The following is a 14,387-nucleotide window of genomic DNA, read 5'->3' as shown; positions in this document are numbered from 1 at the left end:
AAATAAGAAACTCATCTCAAAACACAAAGCCATATGGAGAAAGTGTATGCCAATCACCAAAAGAATCTCTGAGTTACTAACCAAAAGGAACATGCTGTCTGGGTGCCTCATGTCACTGGGCCACTTCAAGTCAACTGTGAAATGTTTCAAGCTATTATTATTGTTTCAGTCTATAGAAATTTATTTCATATTCAAAAGCAGACTTTTCTAAGAAAATTCCACTTCATTTTCAGAAGTACTTGAATTATGATAATGGTACCAACAGGAAACACAGCTTAAGATGTTTGGACATTCTGTACAAAGGAATCTTTAGTCACTGTAGACTTAATCCTGACTTCACATTAGCATATCTATCATACAAAGATATATCAAAGTCCAAACTGAAAATCCTGTAGGGATTTTTTAAAAAATACATGTTGTATTTGTTTTTTTCATATACTTTAGATCCTAAAGAAAATTTTTTGTTTCATTCTTGCTTGGTAGTTCTATCAAGACAGTCCTTATCCTGAAAGAACTTTTATTATTATAGAGAAGACAACAATGAAGGGAGCAGTTAGGAAAAAAAGTAAAGAAAGAGAAGTTATGGTCTGAGAATCTGATAAGAATCCTATAAATTTATGTTAACTAATGACAACTGAGTCTTCATTACATTAAGGCAAACATTCTGCTTTTCACTAACCAATTGTTTATTCCACTCTTCAGCTGTTGTTCCAAATCTTGTCTCTCCTCAAACCTCTCATGGTATCATCTCTTGGTATCCTCTCTCTCTCTCTCTCTCTCTCTCTCTCTCTCTCTCTCTCTCTCTCTCTCCTGAGGAACTTCTATTATATTCATTTAAAAAAAAATTAAGGCCTTTCATGAAATTGTCCCTCTTTTCCCTCCTTCCTGCCTTGCATCACTCACACATCTTCCCCAATTGCTTCTTCCTTCAGTCTTGTTTCAGATGAAGAAGCAATGCTTCTCCATAACCATTGCCAAACTCTCTACAAGCACCAATGAACCCATTCCCTTCTCTGTTCTGCAATAGATGTTCTATGATGCTCAGCCATCCTCTCTCCTCCTTTCTGTCAGTTTTCTTCCTGATGTACATAGGCATCTGAACCCAGTGTCATAACTATGCCAATGTACTTATTTCTTTCTCATCCTAAAAAAAAGAACAAAGACCCTTCTTTCATCAGACCACCCCTGGTAGTTCCTGACATATATGTCTTCTGTCTTCTCCATTAAATTCCTGAGAAAGCTATCTACACAAGTGCTTCAACTTCCTCTCTTATTTTCTTCTTTAATACTCTGTAATCTAATTTCTGAACTTTTTCATTCAACAAAAATTATTCTCTCTAAAATTACAAATGATTTCTCTTTTTGACTTTTAATAGCATTTTATTTTTCCAAATACATTCAAAGATACTTTTCAACATTCATGTTCACAAAACCTTGTGTTTTAAATGTTTCTTCCTCTCTTCCCTCCTCCCTTCTCCAAGACAGCAAATATTCCAATATAGGTTAAAGATATGCAATTCTTCTAAACATATTTACATATTTGTCATGTTGTACAAGAAAAATAAATCAAAAGGGAAAAACACATGAGAAAAAAACAACAATCAGACAACAGCAACAAATAAAAACTGTGAAAGTACTAAATTTTGATCCACATTCAGTCTCCATAGTTCTCTCTCTGGATACAGATGGCACTTTCCATCACAAGTCTATTGGAATTCCCTTGAATAACCTCACTATTGAAAAGAACCAAGTCTCTCACAACTGGTCATCACATTATTTTATTACTGTGTACCATGTTCTCTTGGTTCTACTCCTTTCACTTAGCATCAGTTCATATAAGTCTCTACAGGTCTTTCTGAAATCGTCCTGCTGATCATTTCTTATCAAACAATAATATTACATTATCTTCAGATACAATAACTTATTCAGCCATTCCCCAACTGATGCACATCCATGCAATTTCCAATTCCTTGCCACCACAAAAAAAAGAAAGAAAAAAAAGAACTGCTACAAGCATTTTTGTATGTGTGAGTCCTGTTCTCTCTTTTATGATCTCTTTGAAATACAGACCCACTAGTGACACTACTGGATCAGAGTATGCACACTTTGATGGTCTTTTTTCATATATTTCCAAATTGTTCTCCAGAATGGTTGGATCATTTCACAACTCCACCAACAATGCAACTAATGATTTCTTAATTGGTAAATTTAATGGTCTTTTCTCTATTTTCATCCTACCGATTGTTGATCACCTTCTTCTTTTGAATATTCTTTTCTTTGTAGATTTTCATGATCCTACTACTCTCTCTTGGTTCTCTTACTTCCTATGTGAGTGCTCTTCAGTCTCCTTTGCTGGATCTTTATTTGTCATACTTGCTATGGGTATCCACCAGACTGTCCTGGGTCCTCTTCTCTTTTCCCTCTATTTTATCTTAGATGGCAATCTCATTATTTTCCATAGATTTCACAATCATATCTTTATGGATGATGCCCAAGTACAATGAAATATATATATATATTCAGTTCTTATCTGTTTCCTGAGCCCCAGTTCCACATCACCCAAGTCTTTTAGACATCTCAAATTCAACATGCCCAAAATGAAGCTCAATTTTTTTTTCAAATTCTCCCCTTCTCAATTTCTCAATTTTTCTGTCACTATAGAGGGCACCATTATCCTTTTCTTAGTTATTCAAGTTTATCCTTGACTCCTTACTCTCCCTAACCCCAAATATATGTTACTAAATCTTATCATTTCTGTTTTCACAATGTTGTTCCCATAGGTCCTCTACTTTTCATTCATATAGTCAATCATTATGCCAACGTGAAAAATGATAATGATAAAGCTGCATGGTCCCAGAATCATTCAGCTTAGCTCCTCCTAGGTGTGACCCTTGTTGATCTGTTTCAGAGAAAAGGTCAATAATAGCAACCAAATCAGTGGTTAGTAAATCTGATGCCAGTGACATTGATTCCTAAGCTTCTACAACCTTTAGATTTTTCTTTCCCCTTTTCTTGCCTTTCTTTTCTTTTCCTTTTTTGTTTTATTTATTTATTTTTCATTATGTGTTGTTTTTGAGACTGGGTCTCCCTATAGTGCTCAGGAGACAAGTATATAGCAACTACCCTTGCACCCAATTTTCCCTATAGGCTGCTAGGAGGTCTGACCTGCTTAATTTTTTATCTATTTACCCCTTCCTTACTCTTCCTGGTGTCCCCTTTTCCCCAATATCTCACCATATTAAAGCTGGACATTGCAGATTCCCAACTGACTTAACCCATTGCAGGGCAGAACTTCCAAATTCAAGTGATCCACTGTTCTCTGCCTCTCTGGTAGCAGGGATTATAGGAGCATCTGAACATTTTTTAATAAGCTTGTGATAACTAATAACGCTGTCTTTTAGAAGGTAGTGCTGAACACAGTGTTAGAATGAGATCTTCTGGATATTTCCAGGAAGATTTTAAAATGTCTTAGATGAGTGAACCTGATTTACACTGACTCTTGAAACTCATATTCTAGGAAGATTTCAGTGCAATACCTGATTTATCATGGATTCATTCTTGTTTTTTTCTCAAAAAGACTCTTAAACATACTATCGCCTGGAGCAAGAGGGCTAAAGCCTGGTGGGAATTATCATAACTTACCTCAGCAACTTTCACAGCTGGCTTGGAACTCAGCTGTCTGACTGAATTTTCCCTCTTCTTTCAGAGTATTAGCCCACAGCTATTTGCTAAAAGATGACACAGCTGCTGTTGGTGGCAGTCCTGTTTCATCACCAGCATCAATTCTCTTCATTTCTGCTTGCTGACATTCAATCAGTCGTCATCCAGACGGCTACAAATAGTTATATGTCAGGACCACATCATATTGTCAGTTTTGTTACTGGATTGGGGAAATGTTCACTTAAATATTAAAATGTCTTACTTCTGGCAACACCCCAGGGATTCTAGGGAATCAGTTCGCTCTGTTCTTCTGGTTGGGTATTCGATTATTCCAGTCAAATGTGATTTCTGAAAACATGCTGCTTCAGAGGTGAACAGGGACCCAGAGTAAGATGCTATTTACTGGTCATTTTGGAAGGGCACTCATGCAAGAGATTAAATTGAGGGCGGAGCAGATGGCAAAGTCTATTTTTTTTTCCAATTTCTAATTTCTCTTCCAGTTCCCTGATTATGCAAATGTGTATATACACATACACATGTGTGTATGCACATATGTGTAGACATACACATGTCTAGGTGTTTTATATAAACATGTATGTCTATATATATAGATATACATGTGTATATATATATATATATATATATATATATATATATATATATTTACTTGCACTTTAAGATGTAACTCCCAAAGCATGGCCAATATCATATTGAACTGTGTTGCTCAACTTAACACTCCAGACTCCAGGCATTTTCACCATCTCCCACATCTGGAATACTGTCTCCCTCCTCACCTTCCCCTTCCTTCAAATATCAGCTAAAATGCTGCCTTTTACAAGTAGCCTTTTCAAATTCCCTTTTCCCCTAGTGTCTTTCTTCTACTAAATATCTCCCATTTATCCTGCATAGCGTTTGTTTGGACACAGTTGTTTTCATTTTTATCCCTATCAGACTGAGTTTTTTGAAAGCAGGGATTATCTTTTGCCTTAGTGGTCCCAGTAATAACACAGTGCCTAGAACAGGCATTTAATAAATGATTATTGACTTACCTTAATATCAGGATCTATTATACAACAGATATGGAATGGTGGGGTGGGTGTATCTAATACAAAGGGAGAAGAATGGGGAAAGAATTTTGGGGGAGAAAATAGAAGAAAAGTCCTTTATTTCCTTCTCCTCATCATGTCTGGCTTCATAAAAAGAAGCCTGTATGTATGGTAATGATAGGAGTGTGTTTGGAGGAGGCCCATGGGGTGATTGGTGCAGCTAAGCTCTACTCCTCTCTTATTCTCTGTGACCAATCACTTATATAGAGATATCTCTCTCTTGTCTCTTTCTGTCTATCCCTTTATATATATTCATATATGGATACATATACATATATGTATGATATTTATAGAAGGAGGGAGTAAGGTCAAGTAGCTCATCCTTATCTTCTTCTTGCTCATGATCTTAGATTAAATAAATAAAAGTTAAAAGGAATTTTCTAATCCCAAATTAGATAACTGCAACCTGTGCTTAAGTTCCCTGACTCCAGTCAACAAATAGGGATTTGGGATTGTAAAATTACTTTTTACTCCTATAAATTCTTGATTGCTGGACTATATGTCCAAAACCTTTTCAGGAAGCACCAGCAGAAGTGCCCACAGTCTGTGATGACAATGTTTCTCTCAGCTACCATAATGCTCCTTGACTGACATTTCAGTGATCCTAGGGACAGAACAAAGGTGAAACCAGCATGGCCATCAATCTTCACTATTGCTCTATATTCCTACCTTTATTAGGTTACTAGCTGCTGAGCCATTTTCAGCCAGCACAAACCTCACTGGTCTCATTCATCATAAATGGATTCAAGGCTGTGTAGTGGTTCTGCACCAGCTCCTGTGATGCTGGAGGAAAAGGCAACCACTTCCCCACTCTGCTCTGTTAATTATGGTGCCAGCTTCTTTTTCCTTATCCCTGCTCAAGCTGATAAGCTGTTCTCCTCAAATAGAATTAGAGACTGAAAGCTTTGTAACCATATAATGTTTAGCTCATGTACATACCTTTTATGCTTTTATTTAAGTGAATATTTTATAATTTACTTTCCCTATGAGGTGGAAAAGAAGAGAGGAAGACATAAATAAACAAATTTTGCTATCAGTTATTGACTAAAGGGGATTGAAGTTCAACTGTGAATTTCCAAAACCAACAATTTCACTTGTCCCTAGTGACTTGAGTTATAAACAAATCATAGCATACACAAATGTGAGAGATTTCCAAATATTCTAGATATTTTCTGTAATGGAACAGTTACTCCATTAGCAGTCAGACACTTAGGGGATTGATTGTGTATTTTTTCCATGTAAATGATTATGGCATTAGATTTTTGGGTATTTAAAACTGCTTCATTGTCTTCATTGGCTATATGGAGTAGTCATACATTGATTTCTCCCAGTCATTTATACAGATTTTTTCATGTTTGTTTTATTATAGTACTCATTTTTTCTCTGAACAGTGGTACCCTTTTTGTTATTTAGTCTTGTTACTTTTCTAATTTTATCTGATTTTTCCAGAACACTGAGTGGGCCTATATGTTACTCTAATAATATGACAAGTATATTTCTTTTTAAACTAGTTGAGTAATTTATCCTTTTCCCAAAATACTTCTATCTATTATTACTCATTTGAAATGTTTTTTCCCTTTTATCACTTTAAAAAAACTAAACTATCATAAAATATTCCAAAGGTATCATAGTTTGAACATAAACACATGAGAATAATATTCAAACTTCAGTATTGCTTAAATTCATTAATTTGATAAGTAGAAAGATGTTAAATATTTTAAAATCAGGAATAAAAACTGTTTAAGAACATTTTTCACTGTTCCTATAAAACAGAACTCTGTTATGTATATAAACTATGATTTAATAAACTAGGCATATTTTAAGCCTTTGGATTTTTATATAATTCTACAGAAATAAAAGAACCTTTTAAAAATAAATTACATAAAGCTTTTTTAAATAAAAGAGCATAATAGTTTCTAGCTATCATTCATTGATGAGTTTAAGAAACTAATGCATTATAGAACACCAAAAGATTGTAAAAGAGACCAAGATCTACATTCAGAAACATAAAGACATTATTTAATACAGAGTAAACAAAGCATTTCTTTATTTGAACTGTTAATATAATGGCATTTTCTTTTTTGTTCCAATGAAAATATTTGATGCGGCAGATTTTATACTGACAGAAAAATAAAACATTGTTGTTAATTCATGTTTGCTCCAGTTTCTAAATCTTATTAGAAACATCAGCAGGCCCAGAGTTAGCCAGCTTTCCTTCTATATTGAAAACCAAGAGCTTTTCTCCCCAATTCCTGTAGTTTGTGCTAGAAAAGACTGAATTGGGGAGATTTTCTTCATTTCATCTGAGGTTTTCAAAGTGAGACACCTTCCTTCCAAGATTATGGTTTCCTGGAGAAAGTCAAATATCCACAGGTTATCTAGGGTCATTAAAATCTATAGTCTTAGTCAAAGATGGCAGTAGTTCCTGTATTGTAATCAGCAGTGATGTAGAAGAGCATTTGTAATGAACAGTATGACCTATGCATCCACAAAACCACATTAACCTAGAGAAATATTAAATGTTCACCAGTTATACACATCTGGTAACTAGATAGCAATAGATAAAATTGTCTGCAGTGGTTATCTTCCTTGATTAGAGCACAGAGCTGATGAAGCCAGAGTTATGAATTAGACTTCCATGTAAGCTTTGTTTTGTTCCATTGCCACAAACTTAGTTCCATCATTTTACAGGTGCTACTGGTAACAAAGCTAACAAAGGTAACATGAGGATGGTTCCATACAAACCAATCACTTCTACTGGAACAGGTCATATTTATATCCTAATAATGATAGGTCAGCAATATTGTCCTTATTGAAGACCAGTATTATATTATGCTACAAAGTGAAATAGAAATCTGGGGAGATGATTTATTCCCTAGAATTTGAGTGAAATAAATCAGAATCAAGTTAATCATATAATTAATTTGCATCTCCCCTTGGAGACTCGATTCTATAATTTCCCCCCTAAATCCCAAAATCATATGCACAAAAACTACTTATTCTATTTCCAGGAGTCATTCCTAAAGGTACCTGTGAACTCCACCTTCTGTGAAGGTTCAAATTAGGTGTTACCTTCGAAATGGAGCCTTCCCTGATTCCTTCCAACTCTCTGTCGGTTTGTTCAGCTATAAATAAAAGAATTGGACTAATTAACTTCTAAGTTCCTTTATAGCTCTAAATTTGTAAATCCTATGACTTTGCCCCAACTCCCATTATATCACAATCTCCTTGAAATCAGGATCCACATCTTGGGACACTTTAGAGGATACCTTATACTGACAGAAGTCTAATAATGGCATTTGGAAATATTTATTATTGAAATCAGAGAACATTTGAATATTCTATTGAATATGCCTTCTTCCAAAGGATAAATAGAGGACTGTGGACGCTAACACTACCAATTTAGTCTGTGTATTCACTGAATTCACTTTTCAAATAGCATATACGTAAAGCTTTGTTTTAAGACAAAAATTCAATAAAAATGTAATGAAAGTGAATGGGAGTTGACTGCATAGAAATAAACAAGAATCTATTTACAGCAAACCCTGGGATTTTCCCAAACTGAAAAGGAGATAAATTGCTGAATTGTTGAACAATGAGAGCTGTATTACATTTAAACAATAAGGAACTGTCTTTAAGTGGCAGCTCCAAAATAGATGCTTCTTATATGGAGCAGAAAATCCAGGATTATATTTACTGAAGCCTCAAGCAAAACAAAACAAAATTAAAAAACCCAGATCAAAATAGTCCTAAACTAATAGAGATACTGTTTTGGTCTTCTGTGCGCTCTCTCTCTCTCTCTCTCTCTCTCTCTCTCTCTCTCTCTCTCTCTCCCTCTTGTTCTCTCTCTCATTCTCTCTCTCTCTCGTTCTCTCTCTCTCTCTCTCACTCATTCTCTCTCTCTCTCTCATACTCTCTCTCACACACACAGTGTATCTTTCTAACACACACATGTATGTATACACACATCAGAATTACTGATCAGTTCCAAATTTTGGACCCCCAAACTCTGAGGAGGATAAAAAGAACAACTCAAGATTAAGTTAAACATTCCATCTGCTTATTAACTTCAGATATCAGCAAAAAATATCACTGAAAATATTCACTCAGATCCTATTTTGAAAATGCTAAGATTTCCATTCTCATGATAAATAGTAAAACTGGGTTGAGTTACATAGAAAATTTCCAAAGCTTCCCAATTCAAAATTTCCATGTTAATGAGTGGATGCACAATACTAAAGATAGGCTTTTTCTTTTTTAATCATGCTAACATTTTTTCTTTGTTTGAAGGGAATGTAACTACTAGCAAAGATTTTATAGATAAACAAAACAAAACAAAAAACACTCCCACAGAAGTGAAAACATTCAGTGCAACTCTTTGGTCTGATGCCCACTTCTCTGCTCTCCTGTCCCAATACATCAGCCTTACAATGAGATGGATTCAATGGTGAACATAATGCCAACATTTACCAAACGGAACTCTCCCGGCTGACAGCTGCTCAGCCCCACCAGCGAGGGGACACAATGAATGGTAACACGAAGGGACTGGGTATATAGAATTTTCACTGTTCAGAAGTCCAAGCTAACAGTTTTACATCACGGGAAGACAATATGAGAGAAGGAATAAGAGACCTTCAATATTTTTTAAATGATTCTATGAAACAATGTGCTTCATTTGTACTATCCCACAATTTTAAATTCCTAAAATTTAATATTGGGTTTTCCAAGTTCTTTAAATTCACAACTATAAAAACTTCAAGGCACAGATGTAGTCTTTGCAGAGTTATCTTGTTCCTTTGGCTATTTTACTTTCTATCCTTTCCAATTAGGCAACCAGATTATTACTTGTGGTTCTTGACGTACAGGATGATGAATTAGTAAAGTTTTAAACTGTATAAATCCTGTTATATAAGTGAAAAACTTAATGCTGCTTGATTTAAGATGATCAAATTGGAGTTTCCTTCCTATGACTGACTAGTTGTACCCAATTTTCAAAAGAAAAACAAGAGGTTAAACTTCCTGCAGATGTTATGAAATTATACATGAGGGGGAAAAAAGTAAGATGGGCAATGAAATGTCTTGAGAAAGTAAATTATAAATGCAACATGGACTCAAATTCATCGATTCTCTGCTTTGTGTTCCCCTTTTTGATTTTCCGATATGATATTGTGTTGTATCTTGAATAAGTATGTCTGGAAATATCATTCTTCTTTCCCAAGGCCAGCATCTCCTCTGGTGTCATAGGATGTGAACTAGGGCTGCTCAAAGGGGAATCCTCACTAACATCGCCTTCCTCCTTGAAGTGAGAAGCTCCTCCATTTCCTTTCTTGAATTCTATCAATCGTACTTCATCTTCTTCTTCATCTTCATCACCATTGTCATTATCATTATCTATTTCCTGTTCGCCATCTTCTATTTCCTCATCCTGTTTGGATATCATCATTCCATCTTTGTTGGGTTGCCGAGATCCCAGCCACTTCAAACTCGCTTCTGCTACCTGGAATTCCTCATCTTTCCTAACTCCACCATCTCTTCTTTCTAGAAGATTCTTGGGGTCAACTTCCTTCTGTCTTGTTTCCTGGACTTTTCCATGTGGAGGAATCTTCTCCCACTGAAGTCCTATAGTAAAATCAATTGGGAGATGAGATGTGCCATATTATAAAATACTTATCATTACTATCTGTTGTATCTAGTGATATAAAAATCTAGTTGGGGTAGAGAAGAGATGAAACATATTGATTTTTAAAACATTTGAAACATCAGCGTCCACAAGGAGAGGGGAAAATGTTAGTTTTTTGGGGGAAGAGGTTTCACCTCTGATACTGGCTTTGCACATCTCTATTCTCAAAGAAGACTCTTCATTAAAGACTCACACTAGAATATTTTGTGCAAAAGTCACAAGTCATTTCAGCACTGTCCCAAGAAGAAGAGACAAAGACCCCATTCAACTGAATTAAACAAGTATTTCTATAACCCCATGGGCTTTTGCAGAGGAAAGAGCTCACCCCAATGTGTCAACTGTTAGCTTCCTATTTTTACAAATTATTCCAGGTAACAAGATAATAAGCTATTTTTTTTATTATCTATTTGCTGAAGGACTAAAAGTATTGTCAAAACCTTTTAAATTTAGCACCCTATAGTCAAGCCCTAGTCACCTATCCCTAGTTTTGCCTCTTTTCCCTATAATTGATGATAAAATCATAGAGGTAGAACTAGAAGGAACGTCAGTGGATATCTAGCTCTGCAGATGGCATTCTTCCCACTATGCCCCACTGCTTCCTGTCTGATCTAAAATAGCTGAGTACAAAAGTCTGATGCAGCTGCAAAAAGATACTTGGAATAAAATTATGGAATCCATAATTTTAGTGACCCACAACAGCTAGCACAAAATCCCATCTAATGCCCAATTCAGCTTGAAACAGCAATATCATTTTCTAGGAAAGTCACATTTTAGCCTGATTTCACTGTCATAATTGGGATGTATCTATATAATACAAAACAACCAATTGATTTGGTAAATCCAAATGAAAAGGTAGAGAAGCTTAAACTAGATAAAAGTAGAGATCCTATCAGTTCTAAATCTGTGATCTTATTTCTATTCTTAAGTGTCCCCTTATTATCTTATTTTCCCACTCTCACCCCATATATCTGGGTGAGGGGAATCACCATTAGCACAATGGCCAGAGCATGGTTTCTTTCCCTCATGAGGAAAGATTTTTCTTGGCTTTAAATTACATTCTTCCTGAATCGTTTCTTTAAGCATTTTTCTTATTTATCACTCTATGGCAATAGTCACTCTGCAAGTTTATTTTAATGGATTTTTTTTATCATAGGAAAGATGATAGGAAAAAATCCATAGCTCTAGAATTTAAAACAGCTAAATATTCCCCTAAAAAGGAAAATAGTTATTTTGAGAAATACCAAGAGCCCGCCTACTTTAAGAATCCAAGTACTGCTTTCTTATTTTACCAGAGCAATGTGAAAGTCAACAAATAGTAATATAATGCTTCCCATAAAATTTGTCAATCAGAGCTTTTCAAAAAGAGATACATTTCTCCAAATGTGACTTCCCTTTCATTCAAGTAATCTGAATGTTTGGAACTTTTGGAGAAAGAAGATGAGAAAAAGGATGTTAACTACAAGGGAAATAATCTGATAGAAAAGCAGATTCAAAACAAGTCCAGGGTCATTAGAAATGAGTTTTGCTATGGGCACATTGACTTGATAGTCAACTGCTCAGGAATCCTTTCTGTGACAAACTATATTCCCTCTTAGAGAGAATATGAGACCTTTAAATAAACTCTGAAGAGATGAGAGCCTTCCTGTTGTTTCTGCTTCCTCAAGTCTTCACTCCTTAAGTCACAGTGCAGTATATGCTCTTCCCCCTCCCAAGAGCAATTGCTATCTCCAGTCATCACTCAGGTTCATTGCAGGTGCATGTCATTCCCCCCAGCATCCCAGAGAGCCCATTCCATGCTGCTTCACCCCCGAAAATGTGATAAACTACATTTAGATGGTTATCACATCCTTGTCCTTGTTAACACATCTCTATTTTAAATGATGCTCTAATTTCTCAACAAATGGCCTATTCAATGTTTTGCCTTTGGGGTCCTAGGTATTAATTAGACTAAATTGGCTAGGCACTAAAAGCTGCCTGCAACTTTGAGATAAAATGCTGGTGGCTGAGAGTCAGGGTGTGTGAAAGACTACTTACTAGATTTTATTGTGCACTTATAAGAGAGCATGCCTTGAATATAGATGTCTTCCTAAATAGAAGAGACTCCTAGAGGATTCAGTGTATACTGGGCTTTTGAGTTTGTTGAAATATAAAGTATGATAATATTTTTTAATCTTCCTACCCACAAAGAAGCTGGTCATCCCAAGATTTTTTATTTGACAGGATTTAAGTGACTATTTTGAGCTAACCCTTTAAAAAAACACCAAAATGTCCACAGATCTATGTGTATACAGTTACTCCAAATTATATGTCAATTCTAGACTTGTAGGGCAAGCCAAATTAAAGATCTGTTTACATTCTATTGGATGTATGGTACAGATTTTGAGATTGTGAATGAAAAATAAATGTCAGTTGAATGGACAAATATCATACCCTTCCAGTACAGAACATTTCAGTCTGCTATACTAATCCATGCAATCTGGGTCTTGAACTCCCTGGGATGTTTTCTAAGGTGGAACTGACTGATAAATCATGACTGACTTATCTGCCTCCAGCAGTCTCAAGAGTTTGGATGTATTTCCTAAATTGCTTTTCTCCCCCACACATACTCCCACATATCCCTCCAATAGTCCATGCAAAGCTGTTCCCTATATTCAGTCAGAATATTGTGTACAAAGTGTGAGTTCTCATTACCTTCCTCTGATGTCATTTCATCAGCTCCTGTTTCCTTGAGGGAGAAACTTGCTATTCTCTTGTGAACAGTAAAGTTGTCCTCCTCTATTTTTTCTTAAGAAAGATACAAGAGGAATACAAGAATTATGACAGTTGAAATGGAACTAAAGTTACTAAAAAGCCCCAACAAAGTGGCTCTCTTATTATGACTAAAAGTCACATTTTCCTTTTCCAGATAATTTTTCAAAAAATTCATTTAAGTTTTCATCTGACTTCAAAATGTCCTTGCTTATTATAGAAACATTCATTCTGACATCCTCCAGGCATGTTGTCATAGTTAACATAGAAAGTAGTCAAATTCTGAATCATTTGATCTGGCTACAAAAGTTACTTGAATTCTCACATACATTGCTCTTTTCTACTATTCTAACAAAATGTAAAAGAAGGTGTCTGTGTGTGCCCTCAAATTTTCAAATTAAAATAAGAAAAATCATTTAAGTGACAGTGTACCTTCTCGATGCTTCTGCTCTTCCAAAGACCAAGCCAAATCTCTGCGGATCATGCTTACTTGAGAATATTTGCCTTCTTCTTGGTTTCCTTTGGAGAAAGACCCTTCAAGACTTATATCTTCATCATGGCATTTGCTGAGGTCATCAGGGGCAAAAACCTCATCACTAATTTCAGTGATCTCTTTTTCAGGTGACATGTCTCCATTGTACCCAGTCAGACTGGATACCTTTGAAACTTCTGTCATGATTTGCCAGGAAAGAACAACTATTTAGAAAATTTTGAAAATAAGTAAAAGTAATGACTCCCCTTGGTAGGCTGATTCCTCCTTTAAGATCCTAGAAATTTTCTTGAAGAAGTATGCCAGAGTATAAGTTGTAAACTTTCCTGCCTATCTCACTATATTTTTCTCCAATGTTTAACAATCTTCTTTTCCCCTTAAGATAGCCTCTCCCAAACTAGACAACAGAATAAAAAAAAAATAGGGTTTGTCTGAGACTTAACAACCTCTTCTTTGCAAAAATTTAGCCAATCGACACCCTCATTGTTGCTTGGTCCTCCCACTTGTCTAATTAAGCAGCAATATTTTAATTTACGTAAACATCTGAAGCAATCAGGCTTTTGTGTTGGCATGCTGAACGGGCTTTTCAACATGGCCGGCCCTGCAATGAACCAAGATTTGTGCCCCTTGTTATAATAGTCTTTTGTTATACCCCTTGTAACAGGACCCACAATTGTTCCACAGCTTTAATCCAAAAAGAATG

At 35.5% G+C, this 14,387-nt stretch overlaps 1 protein-coding gene across 1 annotated transcript; it reads right to left on the bottom strand.

Moving 5' to 3' along the window:
* Positions 1-8,607: 8,607 nt before the first annotated feature.
* On the bottom strand, positions 8,608-14,121 carry ERMN (ermin). The gene is made up of 3 exons (XM_023499230.2): positions 13,627-14,121; positions 13,138-13,230; positions 8,608-10,385 (listed from the first exon to the last, which is right to left on the bottom strand). The coding sequence occupies exons 1-3, from the start codon at positions 13,868-13,870 to the stop codon at positions 9,859-9,861; spliced, it is 864 nt and encodes a 287-aa protein (XP_023354998.1). The 5' UTR covers positions 13,871-14,121; the 3' UTR covers positions 8,608-9,858.
* Between the last annotated feature and the right edge of the window lie 266 nt (positions 14,122-14,387).

The sequence above is a fragment of the Sarcophilus harrisii genome, chromosome 3 (assembly GCF_902635505.1).
Source record: "Sarcophilus harrisii chromosome 3, mSarHar1.11, whole genome shotgun sequence".
Classification (NCBI taxonomy): Eukaryota; Metazoa; Chordata; class Mammalia; order Dasyuromorphia; family Dasyuridae; genus Sarcophilus; species Sarcophilus harrisii.
Note: the sequence above shows the minus strand (reverse complement) of the source record. Positions and strands in the feature narration are given on the sequence as shown.

What these genes read in the sequence shown, in the direction of transcription:
- ERMN (XM_023499230.2), bottom strand. Translation starts at nt 13,870, where the DNA reads ATGACAGAAGTTTCAAAGGTATCCAGTCTGACTGGGTACAATGGAGAC. An exon ending in AGAGCAGAAGCATCGAGAAG is followed by an intron (nt 13,231 to 13,626) that starts GTACACTGTCAC and finishes ATCTTTCTTAAG; the next exon opens with AAAAAATAGAGGAGGACAAC. An exon ending in TGAAATGACATCAGAGGAAG is followed by an intron (nt 10,386 to 13,137) that starts GTAATGAGAACT and finishes ATTTTACTATAG; the next exon opens with GACTTCAGTGGGAGAAGATT.